This window comes from Octopus bimaculoides, chromosome 9 (assembly GCF_046866305.1).
Source record: "Octopus bimaculoides isolate indiv1 chromosome 9, ASM4686630v1, whole genome shotgun sequence".
In the NCBI taxonomy this organism is placed as follows: Eukaryota; Metazoa; Mollusca; class Cephalopoda; order Octopoda; family Octopodidae; genus Octopus; species Octopus bimaculoides.
In genome coordinates, this window is record NC_142936.1 from 17,471,366 (window position 1) to 17,490,284 (window position 18,919).

Genomic DNA, 18,919 nt, shown 5'->3' on the forward strand with positions numbered 1-18,919 from the left:
CGTAACTCTTTGACGTCGTACAGCTTGACGTCGTACAGCTTGACGTCGTAACTCATTTCTACAGATGAGTGAACTGGAGCAACGTGAAATAAAATGTTTTGGTCAAGAATACAACACACGGCGCGGTCCGGGATTCGAACTCACTACCTCATGATTGTGCACTGCAAGACGCCACATACATTTTATAGAGTACATTAAATGAAAACAACATACTATGCCCTGCACACACATCTTTTATAGAGTACTTTAAATTAAACAGCAGTAATGGATCAGTGGATAGAGCGTTGGGCCTACAATCATGAGGTAGTGAGTTAGATTCTCGGACCGGGCGGTGCGTTGTGTTCTTGAGCAAAACTCTTCTTTTCACGTTTCTCTGTGATCACCTCGACATTTGACGAGTGGGACATTGTGTACCTGTAGAGGCAATATGGATTTGATGGAGGGAATGAACTAATTTGCAGCATACACGTTTGATCATTATAAACAATCTGTGCAGGCTGGTCAGCAAGAAATTGCTGGACTCTCGTACGACACGAGAGTCCACGAGATTCTAGTAGCGTAGTTTTAACGAAAACCACCGATACTCTAGAGAATGCTGTGTAATGTCTTTCATTTCCTATATATATATATATATATATATATATGGCCTCGTCCGCGAGTCATCCGTCGGTCGGTCTCCGTTCGCGACGAGGCAATGATCGAAGGCAGGAGTGGCTGTGTGGTAAGTAGCTTGCTTACCGACCACATGGTTCCGGGTTCATTCCCACTGCGTGGTACCTTGGGCAAGTGCCTTCTACTATAGCCTCGGGCCGACCAATGCCCTGTGAGTGGATTTGGTAGACGGAAACTGAAGGAAGTACGTCGTATATATGTATTAATATATATGTATGTGTGTGTGTATATGTTTGTGTGTCTGTGTTTGTCCCCCACCATCGCTTAACAACCGATGCTGGTGTGTTTACGTCCCCGTAACTTAGCGGTTCGGCAAGAGAGACCGATAGAATAAGTACTAGGCTCACAAAGAATAAGTCCTGGGGTCGATTATTCTCGACTAAAGGCGGTGCTCCAGCATGGAGTCAAATGACTGAAACAACTAAAAGAGTAAAAATTATGTGTGTGTGTGTGTGTGTGTGTGTGTGTGTGTGTGTGTGTGTGATCAGTATTCAAAGTGACCGGTACTTCGTCAGTTACGACGAAGAGTATTCCAGTTGATTCAATCAACGAAACAGTCTGCTCGTGAGACTGACGTGCAAGTGGTTGAGCACTGCACAGACACGCGTAGTTCTAAGGGAGATACAGAACGACACACCGTTGGCCCTTTGAAATAGAGGCACTACTCATTTTTATCAGCTGAGTGGAGTGGACTGGAGCAACGTGAAATAAAGTGTCTTGCTCAAGGACACAACGTGTCGCCGGGAATTGAACTCACGACCTTACGATCATGAACCGAATACCTTAACCCCTAGGTCAGGCAGGTATCTTCCTTTTACCTTTTATCTTTTACCTATTTCATTAATTAGACAACGGCCATGCTGGGGCACCGCCTTGAAGAATTTTTAGTCGAATGTATCGACTCCAGTATTTACATTTTATAGGTCTAGTAATTATTCTATCGGTCATTTTTGCCGAACCGCTAATTTACGGAGACGTAAACACACCAGCACCGGTTGTCAAGCGGTGGTGGGGAAACGAACACAGACACAAAGACACGCACACACATACACACACACACACACACACACGTACATATGTACGACGGGCTTCTTTCAGTTTCCGTCTACTAAATCCACTCAGAAGGCTTTGGTCGGCCCAAGGCTATAGCAGAAGACACTTTCCCAAGGTGCCACGCAGTGGGACTGAACCCGGGACCATGTGGTTAGGAAACAAGCTTCTTATGGTATATTCAAAGTATTCTATGAAATATGAGAATTGTCTAATACTCTTTACTCTTTTACTTTCTTCAGTCATTTGACTGTGGCCATGCTGGAGCACCGCCTTTAGTCGAGCAAATCGACCCAGGACTTATTCTTTGTGAGCCTAGTACTTATTCTATCGGTCTGTTTTGCCGAACCGCCAAGTTACGGGGACCTAAATACACCAGCATCGGTTGTCAAGCGATGTTGGGTGGGGGGACAAACACAGACACAGACACACACACACACACACACACACACACACACACACACACATATATATATATATATATATATATATACATATATACGACAGGCTTCTTTTCTGTTTCCGCCTACCAAATCCACTCACAAGGCTTTGGTCGGCCCGAGGCTATAGTAGAAGACACTTGGCCAAGGTGCCACACAGTGGGAATGAACCCGGAACCATGTGGTTGGTAAGCAAGCTACTAACCACACAGCCACTCCTGCGCCTAGTGCAGGATTATTGAAGGTACTGGATGAAATGCATGTCTTCTGTCTAGCAGTGTTGTTTTTTTTTTTTGTATTTTTTTCTGAAATTACTCTATAAATTATGAGCTTCACACCATTATTATTTACATAGAAAACAATTATTAAGATAAAAGAAACATTATTTACGTTTATAAAATATGCAACAGGAAAAAAACATATAAACAAAGCAGTTTGACCGGCACCCGAATATTTTGATGTGGAATGAACAATAAGGGTGTTTCGATCAGTTGTTGATATTACCTTTGTTGTTGCAGCCACTTGTTGTTGTTGTTGTGGTTTTGTTGGTGGAGGTGGCGGTACTGGTGGTAAGGTGATGGTAGATTTGTTACAGCTTGTCCCGTGTCCGATTGCTGACAACAACACTGTGAGTAAAAAACCTGACTGACAATAATAGGCGAATCGTGGCCTCTAAGTGTATGATACAGCGCGGACGTGTATACTTGTATGTGTCAATATGTCTATGCGGTGTGTGTAGGTGTGTGTGTGTGTGTGTGTGTGTAGTACAGCTGTAGACACACCTTTACCTGAACTGGCTTATTAAGCCAATTAACTGACTGACTTATAACACATGACTGACACGCTGCTGGTGATGGCGGCGGTGATGGCGGCGGTGGTGGCGGTGGTGGTGTTAAAATGATAGTTTAGTGAAATAGTATCGATAGTGAGAGCGTTAGGTCTGTGACCAGTTTATAGTAGTAGTAGTAGTTGTGTTAGTGGTGAGGAAAGGCATACATAAATAAATACGTACATACATACATGCATGCATACATACATACATACATACATATGCACACACACACACACACACACACACACACACACACACACACACACACACACACACGCGCGCGCGTGCCTTCGCAGATATAGTCAAAGTATTCTATGTTTTGTAGTAAAGATTGTTTGCCAACATAACATGGCAGTCCTGGTTTAGGACTAATGTTGCTGTAATTTAGCCCCAGGAGATATCGTCTCCAGCTGGCTATACGACACGATCTGTGTCCTTACATTTTCGAACAGATCGTGTCGTATAGCCAGCTGGAGACGATGTCTCCTGGGGCTAAATTACAGCAACATTAGTCCTAAACCAGGACTGCCATGTTATGTTGGCAAACAATCTTTACGACAAAGTAGTGTTGCCGAATATCTCACGTTGTAAGATTTAAAAATAGTAATTTTCTAATTCTATGTTTTGTTTGTTATGTTTGTTTTTTGCTGAAATCATGTTAGATCTTTCCCCAGTACTCATCCATACGAATGATTACGCCCTCCACATCTCCGTAACTTCATATATTTATGCTCCCAGGATTACTTTTTCTACGGATTTTATTGTAGAATGTTCGGGTTATGACATTATACTTTATACGTAGAAAATACTGGGATACAGTTTTGGAACAGCTGCTTGTGATGAGGACGATATCCTTAGTGTTAAATCTGAGAATATGAATCGGTTATTGCTTTTAGCCGGCTTACTGCATCCTTATCCCTTTTGAGAATCAATTATTTCTTTGTTTTGTTTTCTTTGCCTACGTATTTAAAAAAAAAAACATGTCTTTCAAAGTGAAAGATAATATCCTGGTTGTTACTATCACTTTGAATTTTCTGGGATTATAGCCATGCACGATATTCTGTTAATACTAATACAGATTTTCTTATGATAGCTTGTTACTGGAGAGCTGTTTAACTTCTCTGAGTATATATCTCTGGTCATCAGCCAGGTAATATTTTTGAAGCAGTTACTTTTAACTGCCTCCTAATGTCAGCCGCCTCCTGTTTGCAAAATTGATTCATCGCTCCACTTCGACACTTGGCGGTTAAGTAGACGTTACCGAAGGGATGTTATTCGACATTCGTGGAGACGCAATGGCCCAGGGGTTAGGGCAGCGGACTCGCGGTCATAGGATCGCGGTTTCGATTCCCAGACTGGGCGTTGTGAGTATTTATTGAGCGAAAATACCTAAAGCCCCACGAGGCTCCGGCAGGGGATGGTGGTGAACCCTGCTGTACTCTTTCACCACAACTTTCCCTCACTCATTCTTCCTGTTTCTGTTGTACCTGTATTTCAAAGAGCCATCCTTGTCATACTCTGTGTCACGCTGAATATCCCCGAGAACTACATTAAGGTTACATGTGTCTGTGGAGTGCTCAGCCACTTGCACGTTAATTTCACGAGCAAGCTGTTCCGTTGATGAGATCAACTGGAACCCTCGACGTCGAAAGAGACGGAGTGCCAACAACAACAATATTATTCGACATTCAAATCTTACTCAAATCGATGTTAAACAGCTACCACTTGTTTCCGTTTTAAGCAGAAGCAGTTCACATCACTGTAAATGCATTTAAGAAATTTCCATATTACTGTTTCAGTAGGAATTTCTTGTATAGATTAATAATTCGGGTATTAACATATAATAATATTCGGCACGAACCACATCTAACTTTCAGTTCAGGAGCCTAAAAGTTTTTATGAGCTCTGGTACAGAAAACATATTGAGGGCTATTGATTTTTTTGTATACAGACAGTTCTGATGACTATATATTCTTGAACCAGTTGAGCACTGGGGTCGATTTAATCGACTTACCCCGCCTCCGAAATAGCTGGCCTTCTGGCAAAATTTGAAACCCGTATATACTTTAACATGGTACTCTCGGCGTGTTCCTTGTTATAGATTCCACCATATTTTCATCTATGCCGTTTGTACCTCTGACATTCCTCATCCGATGGAGAAATAATCTGGCCATCGATAGTAATGCTGTTATAAGGGTTTGTAGCTCAGTCTCTACGTTCTGAGTTCAAATTCCGCCGGGGTCGATTTTTGCCTTTCATCCTTTCGGCCCTTTCGGGGTCGATAAAATATGTACCAGTTAGCTGGCCTTGTGCCAAAATTTGAAATCGATATTACTATCATTATGACTCTAGCAGAACGGAATCATTCAGACTGTATACCATTTATGCATGAGATTCTGGAATGCAATTGGCCGGTAGTTTTTCGGCGTGTGGTGTAAGTTTTCTTGCAATCAAAGCCAGCCAGCTAGGTGTGTTTAAAGTTCCACTGATAAAGGCTAATATGATACCTCCAACAGGTGAGATTTTTGTACATGTATCCAACTGTCAAGTTTCTTCCTGGTGCTTTCCTAAGCTGAAGTTTTGGTCCACCATTCATACTGTTTTATCTCTGTATTTATTTGATTTCTTTTGCTTAATACAGATTAACAATATTTCTTTCCACTGCCAGTCATTTATTGATTGTTTTCTCATATCATTGTAAACTGATTAGTCTCGATTCAATTCCTCGTTAATTATTTTCTTTCAGCTACAGTCTTATGATGCTGCAATTTTTCAATGACACTTTTTATCTCCTGTTTGACTGTGATTTATTTGTACTCAACTATTCTCTTTTTACTGTCTCCAAACATTGCTTCTCTTATTTCTCACTCTCTTCTTTTCTCTTCTTTATCACTTCTCTTCTTTTCTTTCGGTGGAGAATATAACTATTCATTTGTTTGCATATGCTTCATTTTTCCAAATCCATCATGGTACTTTTTGTATTGTTTTACCGTTCTTTAATTCTTCAGTGCCTTGAAAATAGTACGTTCCAGTTGTTGAGAGGTTATTTAAACATGCATTTATTTTCCAAAAAGAGTGGCCAATACTCTGTTTGCAGCTAGTAGTATATTTTTAACCATCGCTGCTGTTGTTAGATTTGTAGACATTTTACTAAGGGTGGTCAGCCTGAGTACGTAGTTGCAGAGCAGCAGTAGAGCAGTCAACCTAATTGATTGGTAGCATAGCAGCAACAGGAATTTGGTTGTTTTTGAAGACCTTTCTGATCTATATATGTTCTGCAATATATTGAGTTTCTGGAATGAAATCGCACACAGGATTTTTACTGAATAAAATTGTTGTTAGTTTCATATTCATTCATTCATTCGGTTCTCATTGTGCCTTGTGGCACTTTAGGACAGGGGTTTTCAAACTGTGGTCCTCGGACCACAGGGGGTCCGTGGACAGCAAATACTTTTTATGGGCAATTTGATTTTATATATGTTTTTTAATCGAAATCTTTTAATTGACAATAAACCTATTTTGTTAAATACTGTTAAATAAATAAATGTAAAAATATATGTTATTTTAAGCAAATATTTATGTATAAATTTCATAAGCGTTTATAAGGGGGTCCCTAAGGTAAAGCCTGAAATATAAAGGGGTTCGCAAGTCAAAAAGTTTGAAAACCCCTGCAAGATCATTCCACCTTCTAGCACTGAAAGCGTCCTTTACAGCTTGTTCCATTGTTAACCATCTGCTTTTAAGATCTTTTGTTGTTCTCCGCTACGTATCTTTTGCTCGGCCATGTCTTCTTTTATCTTGTGAAACCCATTGCAAAGCGATCTTCACAATTGAGTTTGGTTTATAGCGACAAACTCGGCCCAACCATTTCCATCCCTTTGCTTCAATAGTTTCTCCCAAGCCCGGGTGAAAAAGGAGGAGCGCTGGATATGGGGCTAACACCCCCATCCCATAAAAAAAAGTATCACAAGTTACAGAAACGATAACAAGAAATAACGATGTAATAATTGGTTTCATATCTTCTTGTCCCTGGTTCAGCCATGTTGTTTGTAGCAAATCCCTGCATGGTTAACTCATGTTTGAAGTAAATATGGCCACAATTTTTACGTTCGTGTACGAAAGTTTTCTTCAATGAATATAATCAGAAGAATAATCAGTTGTTTAGAAAGAAGAGTAGCTGTTGCAGTAAAGTTGGACATGGCATTTACCATAACTTCAACGAATAGTCTCATGATGAACTGCTAACATAATATGTATGTATGTATGTATGTATGTATGTATGTATGTATGTATGTATGTATGTATCATGTCTGACGGGCATGTTGAAGGGAGTGTGATTCAGCAGGAGGACTTAAACGACACGCAAAGGTACATAGAGTACAATTACAACAACAGCCAGCTATTGCCAGTAAAGGTTTTGGATGCCAACTCTGTGCAAGACATTGTAGATCTTTGGCTGGGCTAAAAAGTGACATACGATCACAGCACCGTTAAGTTAAGCTTCGTGCAATGGCCATACTCAATAACGAGAGGGAAGCCATCATCATGTATGTATGTGCGTAAATGTTAAGACTGTCATCTTGAAGCAACTTTAATAATAACAGCGGAATATTTCCTGATGAGGTGGGTGACTCTATACAAAGATTAAATTATGAAGTTTACAATAAGTAAATGTGTATATCTTGTACTTGTGTGTGCCACCATTTACAACTGAGTTATAGTAAGCATAGGCGCAGGAGTGGCTGTGTGGTAAGTAGCTTGCTTACCAACCACATGGTTCCGGGTTCAGTCCCACTGCGTGGCATCTTGGGCAAGTGTCTTCTACTATAGCCTCGGGCCGACCAAAGCCTTGTGAGTGGATTTGGTAGACGGAAACTGAAAGAAGCCCGTCGTATATATGTATATATATATATGTGTGTGTGTGTGTGTGTGTTTGTGTGTCTGTGTTTGTTCCCCTAGCATTGTTTGACAACCGATGCTGGTGTGTTTATGTCCCCGTAACTTAGCGGTTCGTCAAAAGAGACCGATAGAATAAGTACTAGGCTTACAAAGAATAAGTCCCGGGGTCGACATGCTCGACTAAAGGCAGTGCCCCAGCATGGCCGCAGTCAAATGACTGAAACAAGTAAAAGAGTAAAAGAGAGTATATGTAGTTAGGACACTACATTAATGTGGAACGTAATCACAGCTACATGGATTATGCCTCCCCGTGGTAAGTAGTTAAAACTAGAAAGCTTAGACAGCACTGTGGTACCGAGTTATAGTTAGGTACCACAGAGCCTACATGTTAGTATGTATCTCATGGTGTCCTTACTAAGCCAATACCAGCGTAGTTTTCATCACCACCACCGCCACCACTGCCGGAACCGCCGCCACCACCACCACCACCACCACCATCACCACCACCATTATCATCATCATCATCATCAGTAGCAGCGGCAGCAGTCGTTGGATAACGCCATTAGCATCATCCCTGTCATCTTTTTCATCAAGCGGCTCAACTTTTGTTTTCATTATTTCACATTGCAACACACACACACACACACACACACACACACACACACACACACACACACACACACACACACACATACATTTACACTTTCTGATAATTTAAAGTGTAAGTTAGATAACTCTTTCAAATACATTACAGAGTAGTTTCCCTTACAAACTTCAATTTATATTATTTTTAATTACTTTTTACGGAGAATATGCATAGAATGTGACTCGATAGTGTAACGTGATATGCATAGAAAATGATAGTGAAAGTGACATGCATAGAAAGTGACTTGATCTGAGATCGTATGCTGAAACAAAAAGAATTGCAGCATGAAAGATGCTTGTAAGCCATTCAAGAACACACAAAAACCATTAGTTTCACTTCAACAATTAAATTTTCAATTGTGTCAAAATATTTTCGTTGCTTTGAAACCGCGACCTGTTCACTGACAAAACTTCGTGCTACATATTTCTTTTTTCTATAAATAAACGCTAAATCTAGTTTTTGGTTAAAAAAAAAACTCTTGAGTATAAAATTTACTCAATAGAAATTCTGTCGAAAGGCTCCAGATGGGTTTTCCTGTAATCCAAGAAGCTAGTTTTTCCAGACAGTGTGTCATGCTGAACTTGTTTTCGCCCTAGCATAACTAGTTCTTATACGAACTTATCAATATGTCCCACTAAGTAATCTAGTAAAGACGGCCGAAATACCGCGAAGCATTTTGCTCGGTATGCTAACGATTCTACCAGTTCGCCGCCTTAGTATGTCTTAAATATTCTTTTCTACTCTAGGCACAAGGCCCGAAATTTTTGGGGAAGGGGCCAGTTGATTAGATCGGCCCCAGTACGCAACTGGTACTTGATTTATCGGCCCCGAAAGGATGAAAGGCAAAGACGTCGGCGGAATTTGAACTCAGAACGTAGCGGCAGACGAAATACCGCTAAGCATTTCGCCCGGCGTGCAAACTTTTCTTATTTCTTTATTACCCACAAGGGGTTAAACATAAAGGGGACAAACAAGGACAAAGGGATTAAGTCGATTGCATCGACCCCAGTGCGTAACTGGTACTTAATTTATCGACCCCGAAAGGATGAAAGGCAAAGTCAACCTCGGCGGAATTTGAACTCAGAACGTAACGGCAGACGAAATACCGCTAAGCATTTCACCCGGCGTGCTTACGTTTCTGCCAGCTCGACGCCATTAGTACCTCTTAAATAATGACACCTTACAATATTACTGAAAATTTTGATATACCAATATGACAAAAGATGGAAAATTGTGCTTCTCCTTTGCTGAAATTTCTAAATTACTCTAAGTGAAAATATCAATATTCATAAAATCACTAGACATGCTGAGATTAATGGTGAGGAAAAGTGTGTGTATGGCAGGGGAGAATTTAATTTGATTTACAAAAGTGAAGTATTGTGCTTTGTTGAGTGCTACTGTGTGTTGCTAAGCGTTGCTAAGCGTTGCTAAGCGTTGCTAAGCGTTACTAAGCATTGTTGCGCTGTATTCAAAGTGAAGAGGTTGTCTCGTTGGTTAAACAGTTGGTCATTTATCGTAGAAAACGATACGCAATCTATTAATTTAATCTGTAGTAACGCCGTGCGCATGCGTAGAATTAAACAACCAAGCGTTCCCGCTCAATTCATTCTCTTTCTTGCTGGCCAGCAATAGAGCATGGACGTGTCAAGAGTGTCTCCAACATTCCAACTCTGGAGACAGTCTCTTTACGTGTATAGCTGTCACCCTCCATCTTTCGGACTTACACTCGACAGCTCGCTCACATCTACATAACAACGTCCCAACAACAGAAGCTGTAACAACAAGGACTAAAAATGTATATATTTACCACCTAAATAAAGTGTTGTATAGGTTGATAGTCTGGAGTTCAGCGTTCCGTTATATTCTCTAATTTTCTATAGGAAAGTCAGGTATACATCTAATGATGTATAACCAACTTTCCTATACTGGTGACCCCCGACGTGATTCGAACACGCAGCCCGCTGAGCTGCAATAACCCACTTTCTTATAAAGTGGTGATTCGACGAAGAAACAAACGCAGCATGGACTCTGGACTACCAACTTATAACTGGTGAACCCCGACTAAAGAACAAATACGGCCATGGAGACTGAACTACGTATTACCAACATCTCCAACCATAGTCAACACGACTCAACAAGCGCGTTTTTTTTTTCTCGCCTCTGTTAGAGTGGATGTTTCCACTCACGATAAACAGACAAGAATTACAGCCTGCGACTTTCCAATTGTGTACTCAAAGAACTTGGTATAAAACTCTCACGTGTTCTAACTTTCTTTCTGCTGTGATTTCTCACATACATATAGACGGCCTGTTTTTATTATCTTTTTATATGTCGCATTCACACTCTCACATACACATACATTTTTTATACCACACAATAACTCTTGTTATTCATTTCATACGGTTGTCTTTTCTATCGTCTCATTACTGGTATTTACGAAATGTATGTTACCGTAGTATAACATAATTACTTGTATATCATCTTTGATATATATTTTGGTGTTCGACCGTGTGACACGTTTAAATAAAAGGAGTCCTCTGTTTTTCCATTCGTCACCATTTCTCCTTTTTGAGTTCGCACGGTCGTTTTTTCATCTTGGGTTAAGAAAATTTTCTTCGAGGTTTTCGCTAATGGTCGTACAGAGATTTGTCTGTCGATCGTCTGTAAAAGCGTACCTCTTCAAACACTCATCAACGAACAGCCTTTTCACCACCAGCTTCGTTCAACCAAGTTTACCACCGTGACGACAACAATTACTACTACCAACTACAAGCATTCCCCCCGACGTCGCCAAGTTTCAACAGATCATTACCACCACACATACAGAACACAGCTATAGCAGTTCCTGCGCCGACGTCTTCATCAATGTACTGTCTACCACATGTCGTGCGCCAACAACCCCACCACCAGGGACACACCAATATCAACACACTCGGTTTTGTCGACTCTGTTAGAGTGGATGTTTCCACTCACGATCAACAGACAAAATTTTCCTTGTGTAACTTTCATTGAATATTCCGTACCGGGTAACCGGTCACAACTAGCATTCCGACGCTCAACTATAGCTCTGCTCCTTGACCACAACTTCCTGAGTACGGACATTCAAAATCAACTTGTGTAACTTTTATACGAACTGGATTTTTTGTCTCTACAGACACTTTCACTTGTTCTGTGTTTTTTCTCACACACACACTTGTGCACTCATACATTTTCTTTCCTTTCAGTAAAAACAAACACTCAGACTTTCACATTCCGTGATTCCAGTTCCTGGACAGTAGTCATCACGATTTGTTTTCTCATTGTCTCATTTGTTTTTTACTAGGTGGCATTTACTGCCCATATTGCATGTTTTTCTTTCATTCCTTCACTTTGTACATTGCATGCATGTATCACACGAGTGTACATTTCATTTCTTGAATTTTTCTTTGTTTGTGTTTTGTGCTACATCTTGTGGGTGGTTTTCAGTGGCCATCCTGCCTCAGGCGTTCTAACAGATTTAATATTATCGTGCGTTTCTCGCACTGGCAAGGGAGCCCTGTAGTAATGCCGTGCGCATGCGTAGAATTAAACAACCAAGCGTTCCCGCTCAATTCATTCTCTTTCTTGCTGGCCAGCAATAGAGCATGGACGTGTCAAGAGTGTCTCCAACATTCCAACTCTGGAGACAGTCTCTTTACGTGTATAGCTGTCACTCTACATCTTTCGGACTTACGCTCGACAGCTCGCTCACATCTACATAACAACGTCCCAACAACAGAAGCTGTAACAACAAGAACTAAAGATGTATATATTTACCACCTAAATAAAGTGTTGTATAAGTTGATAGTCTGGAGTTCAGCGTTCCGTTATATTTCTTAATTTTATATAGGAAAGTCAGGTATACATCTAATGATGTATAACCAACTTTCCTATAAATCTATATCAAAACAAAACGAAAAATAAAACGCAGTGAAATGCGTGGCCCGAAAGAAGTCCAGCGTATATATATATATATATATATATATATATACAACTATAAACAGCAGTTTGCAATGTTTTACTAAAAAGAAGAATTATAATTGTTACTAAATTTGACACCTACATTACTAGAAATAAGAGCTAAAAGGCTCTGATGCTATAATTAATGCACATGAATGAAGATATATACACTAACAAGGACCATAATTGTCCGAAAAAATCGATCGGTATTTTCCAGACAATTATGATCCCTTTTTGTGTATATGTTTTCATCATCTTTTAGCGTATATGTATTAGAGCGCTGTAGTGTTTATTTCTAGAATGTAGGTGTTTACTAACACCCTAGTCACATTTAGTGACAATCATATATATATATATATATATGTATATATATATAAACGTTATGAAGGGTAATGGAGTCAACCAGACCCGAATGATACAGGTAATACCGAGTAAGTGCTGTATACCGACTGGTTTTGCTCCAGATGTGGTTGCAGCACGAATGGGGAATATAACATGGGTCGTGTATTAGCGTGTGTATATATAAAAAGAATGAGATAAAGAGACCAATGGCATAAATAAATTTATATTTTATGTAGAATGGCTTACAGCTGTTTCAGGGAAAATTCAATGTATCCCTTCATCGGAGACGGTAATAGTAGATATAAGGATTATTACATCTGTATGAGGAGATTTGCAGTAAAAAATGAGAGCAATGCGGAGAAGAAAAAACAAAGAAGAAAATGTACTTGGAGTATAGTTCCATTTAATGAATCTATTCTATACATGGATATTTAGTTTCGGAATGGAACTATACTCCAAGTACTTTTTCTTCTTTGTTTTTTCTTCTCCGCATCGCTCTCATTTTTTACTGCAAATCTCCTCATACAGATGTAATAATCCTTATCTTCTACTATTACCGTCTCCGATGAAGGGATACATTGAACTTTCCCTGAAACAGCTGTAAGACATTCTACATAAAATATAAATTTATTTATGCCATTGGTCTCTTTATCTCATTCTTTATATATATATATATATATATATATATATATATATATATATATATATATATATAATTAAATAAACGCCTTTAGCTTTAAATAGTATAGCTTTAACTATTACACCGGTTAAATATGTACTAATTTTATCTTCATTATTATTTTAAACTTAAACTTCGTTCAACTTGTATTTAAAACAATGATAATTTAAAACAATGATAATTTAGGTAAGATGTTTTTTGTATATAATATACATGTTATTATTATGGATGAAGGGATGATTATTGAATGGTTATTATTTTGATATTATGATATTTTTAAAATAATTTTTCTATCTTTATATAATAAGTATTTCATATTAATTCATTTGGTACTTATTGTTGGTTGAGATATATATCTAATTATTGTTCTACTTACGATCTGACGAGTAGCTATATTTTTGAATAGAACTTATTTTCGATAATTTCAATTGATTTTAATCGATTTAAATTTCTTTTCTATTTGAAAATTGGTTATGAAACACGTGTAATCTTTTTATTATATTTATCTTATGATATTTACTTTACTTTATATTATACTCATTTATTGTGCTTTTAATTATTAATTTTTCTATATGTGATAGTGGATTTTCATCGATGAGTTCTTGAAAATTGGTTATTTTCCCTAAAACTATATATATTTTATATATACTTTATCTATAAGGCTCAATTTAATTTTAATTTTTTATAAATTGATTTTAATTGAGTTTTTTACCTGTAATTTTGGATTTTGTCCCTAATAATATTATTATATATATATATATATATATAGTTAAAAAAAACAATAACAAATAAACAAAAAAACAACAAAGTGAGGACATGATATGGATAGTATTATTGGACGCTCAGGAAAGGAAAGAGAGAGTGTATGACGTTTCGGGCGTAGCCCTTCGTCGGAAAGATGGAAAGTTCGGAGAATGGTGTGGGGGGGTGTATGAGTGTGTGTGGGTGTGCGTGTGTATGTGTGTGTATTAAGGCAGAATTCTGGTTTTTAATATCTTCCTTCCGGGCGTAGCTGTGTGGTAAGAAGCTTGCTTCTCAACCACATGGTTCCGGTTTCAGTCCCACTGCGTGGCACCTTGGGTAAGTGTCTTCTACTATGGCCTCGGGCTGACCAAAGCCTTCTGAGTGGATTTGGTAGACGGAAACTGAAAGACGCCCGTCTTATATATGTATACATATATATATATATATATATATATATATGTATGTGTTTGTATATGTTTGTGTGTCTGTGTTTGTCTCCCAACATCGCTTGACAACCGATGCTGGTGTGTTTACGTCCCCGTAACTTAGCGGTTCGGCGAAAGAAACCGATAGAATAAGTACTAGGCTTACAAAGAATAAGTCCTGGGGTTGATTTGCTCGACTAAAGGCGGTGTTCCAGCATGGCCACAGTCAAATGACTGAAACAAGTAAAAGAGTAAAAGAGTATGAATTACCGTGTGTAGAACACAAATTCGCAAAAAAATTTTCTGAAAATTCCCAAAGATAAAAAATGTTATGAGACGTTATATGGTCTGCTTCAACCAGAATTCGACCAAAATAAATCCTGGGTGTGATTTGATCCACTAAACCCTTCGAGGTACTGCTATGACCGGAACAAGTAAAAGGCAAATAAAACTGAGAAACAAACGAAGTTCTATAACGTAATAATTTTATTGAATTATTAACAACTGTACAATGCATACGTCTTCATTTCTAGATTTGACTTCTTGGCATTGATAATAGAAAACAAACAAGTGAGCCAAGCAATTTAATTAAATATATACACTCCTATTGTTGTATTTTGAGACGGTCATTTTTTTTGCCAGATAAACACACGCACTATATATTTGTTCTTCATTCGTTTATTACTGTTCTTAATTTTTTTTTCTATTTTAATTCGTGTCCATTGTCCGGAAATCTTTCGTCACACATCTGTGACCTCTTCAGCAACACTTTTTTTCGTTTTCGTGGTCGCTGAAGAGGACACAGTTGTGTGACGAAAGATTTCTGGACAATGGATATGAGTTAAAATATAGAAGAAAATAAAAACAGTAATAAACGAGTGAAGAACAAATATATAGTGCGTGTGCTTATTTGGCAAAAAAAAAAATGACTGTCCCGAAATACAACAATATCTGTTTCAACACACATTCTCACATCAGGAATCTTACTACACAAATTGATAAACGTATATACACTCCCTCTGCTTTAAAAGGCTTCCGTTTCCAAAATAACATTTATCTATCATATTCGACAAAATTCAGTTACTTTTCCAAATTTTCAAACCTCATTCCTTTAAAAGCTGATTCTTTTTTCTTCTTCACAAGAAATTTGCCCACCGCGTAACCAATTAAACCTCCAACTATCAACATACCAATACCAAGTCCAGCCATGGCACCTGTGAAAAGAAAATTTTAATGCCTGTATACATACAAACATACATACATACATACATACACGCATGCATGCATGCATGCATACATACATACATACATACATACATATATATCTTATATATCTTACATATATCTAAGTGTATATGTGTGAGTATATAAAAGAGAGAGAGAGAGAAAGCGCGCGAAAGAGAGAGGTGGGGTGCGTGGACTGCTGGTCAGAGTGTTGCATTTACGATCTCAAGATCTTGGTTTCCATTTCCTGACCAGGTGTTGTTTTATGTTCCTGGGCAAAACACTTCATGTCAGAAAAACGTGGTTTGTGGAAACGCGCGTAGCGATTCATTAACATATTTATAAATTCTATCGAAGGATTATTATTATTATTATTATTATTATTATTATTATTATTATTATTACAATATGTATTGTAATAATGTGGTATATAACACTCCCTTAACGTTATAATCACCTCAACACCTCTTGCCTTGTAGTATCAATGGCGACATAAGCTACAATTAAAACAAGAACTAACGAACGAATTAGTCACTATGCAGTTACTCGACCTCATGAAATTACAGCCAAATGTTTCTTGAATTGCAGCCAACAGTTATTCATTAAACAAAATGATGGAGTGGATAATATCTGAATAAAAGTGGATAATGTCTGAACATATGTTTACTCAAGGTTGAACTAGGATTAAACATCAACAACTTGATATTAACACAAGAAAATAACGCAAAACGCTTTATTTAATTTATATTTTCCTTTTGATAAAGTTTCGGAGTGGTGCTCGACCTGTTAGAAACTGCAATCAAGTTTCTCTCAAATTCACTGTCTTTAAAAAAATTATCTCATCTTAGATGTATTAAGTCAAAATAACCGATCACAAGTGCAACGCTTTTGATCATAGATCTAGTCACACACGACTGGCATGGTTGTATATTCAGACACTGATTTCGGAGAAACGGTAAAACTGCGAACTAAATTTGGATCAATATTTCAGTCATCTCAAAGATGGTGACCTGCCAGAATCGTTACCGCTCTGGAAAAAAAGGCTAAGCGGTATTTCTTCCGACGTTGCGTTTCACCCTTTGACACTTCAAATCAATCAATAACAGAAGCTATGTGAATCACTGCCTGGTATTGCATCAGGTCATTTATTATTATTATTATTATTATTATTATTATTATTATTATTATTATTATTATTATTATTATTATTATTATTGAGCCGACTTTGCATTTCACCTTTTGACACTTCAAATCAGTTAATAACAGAAGCTATGTGAATCACTGCCTGATATTGCATCGGGTCATTTATTATTATTATTATTATTATTATTATTATTATTATTATTATTATTATTATTATTATTATTATTATTATTACTTAATGAAAACTCTCAGCTTATTTTGCTGGGTATGATGGAAAGTGTCAGATGTCCACAGCCAGCAGACTAAAGTGACATTTGTTTACTGATCATGCTTCATGAACCTTGCGAAGAATTCTTGCAGTTCCAAGCAAGCTGATTTTTGTAGGTGTTCTATCTTTCCATTTGTACCAACCTTTTTGAGCCATGCTGGTTGTTGAGTGCTGATACTTCCAAGTGCACCAATTCTATTGATATCACATCTACTCTCCTCATTGAGCACAACCTTCGTATTTCCCGCTTCAAATCATCGTAGTTGTTCCGTTTTTCTTCTTCTTTCTCTTTGATTCTGTTGTCACCTGAACATGCTATGTCGATTATCATGCAAGTTCTTTCTTTTTTACTCACCACAACAGTATCCGGTTTCCGATATCTGGTTAGGTGATCGCACTGAATCATTGCATCCCAGAGGATTTTGCAATCTTCATTCTCGGTGAGTCCTTCCGGGGTTTTCTCATACCACGTCTTTGTTCTTTGTAGGCTGCGATTTCAGCAGAGCTCCCAATGGATTATACTTTGCTATGATGTTATGTCGTCTTTTGCAATCATGTTGTGCCAATTTCGGGAATTCACAAATAATGTGCCATACCGTTTCACCCTTCTCACCGCACATTCTGTATTTGTAGATCTCGGTAGTGTTGTCGATTCTGCACTTCACAGAGTTAGTCCTTAATGCTTGTTCTTGTGCTGCGCATATAAGCACTTCTGCCTCATCCCTATCCATAGTCACCGGTCTTCTGTATCTGTCTTGGCATCCGTATCTCTTGCAAGCTGACCGTACATTTTTCCGTCCACGCTGTTTCTTTGTGTGTATGTGCATGTGCGTGCGTGTGAGCGTGTATACATATGTGTATGTGTGTGCATATATGTGTGTTCTTTTCCTCTTCAAGTTTTTCTTTCTTCACACGATTATCAATTTTGATGACGCCAGACTTCTTCACATGTCTTAACAATAGCTCCACGGTGTTTTTCTTTTTTACACACCACCCTAATCTGTTTACCTCTGCTTCCTAGCAAATTATTATTATTATTTGGATAACAATGCCTCAGCTTCCAGTTATCTTCAAATTGCTTCCACAATATATATATATATATATATATATATATATACATATATATACATATATATACATATATATACACATATATATACACATATATATATATAAATATATATATATATATATACATATACATATATATATAATCAGTATATGATTTAACTTATTAAACACAGTTCAACAAATTAATTCATATTTATGTAAATGAAGGAGATTAGATGTTAACATGGATGATAGTTACTCATGTTGCTATACAATTGTTTCGTACAGAAAGATAAGATATTCATATTAGAAAAACTGAGCTGTCAGAAAGTACTCGTCGGTAGCTTATATAAAAACTAAAAAGACGTTAGAATTACATAGGTGTGGTGTTGTTAAATAGACATGACTCCAAGAACAAGAACACATTACAAAATAATTAATAACACCATACCTATGTAATTCTAACGTCTTTTTAGTTTTTATATTAGTAAGTTACCGAGGAGTACTTTCTGACAACTCAGTTTTTC

The 18,919-nt window shown here is 37.8% G+C and overlaps 1 protein-coding gene across 2 annotated transcripts in view; it reads right to left on the bottom strand.

Annotated features, from left to right (window-relative positions):
* Positions 1–15,175: 15,175 nt before the first annotated feature.
* The window catches only part of LOC106872607 (uncharacterized), a 52,366-nt gene continuing 48,622 nt past the window's right edge, over positions 15,176–18,919 (bottom strand). Inside the window, exons 15-16 of one of the 2 annotated variants that reach the window (XR_016243066.1) lie at positions 15,522–15,921; positions 15,176–15,462 (exon numbers count right to left, since the gene is read on the bottom strand). Coding sequence is in view for 1 of the 2 variants with exons in the window: in XM_089357215.1 (XP_089213341.1) it covers positions 15,788–15,921 (134 nt within the window). In the remaining variant the exon portion in view is untranslated. Of the gene's footprint in view, positions 15,922–18,919 lie in introns of both variants that reach the window. The other variant, XM_089357215.1, reaches the window with a different exon arrangement.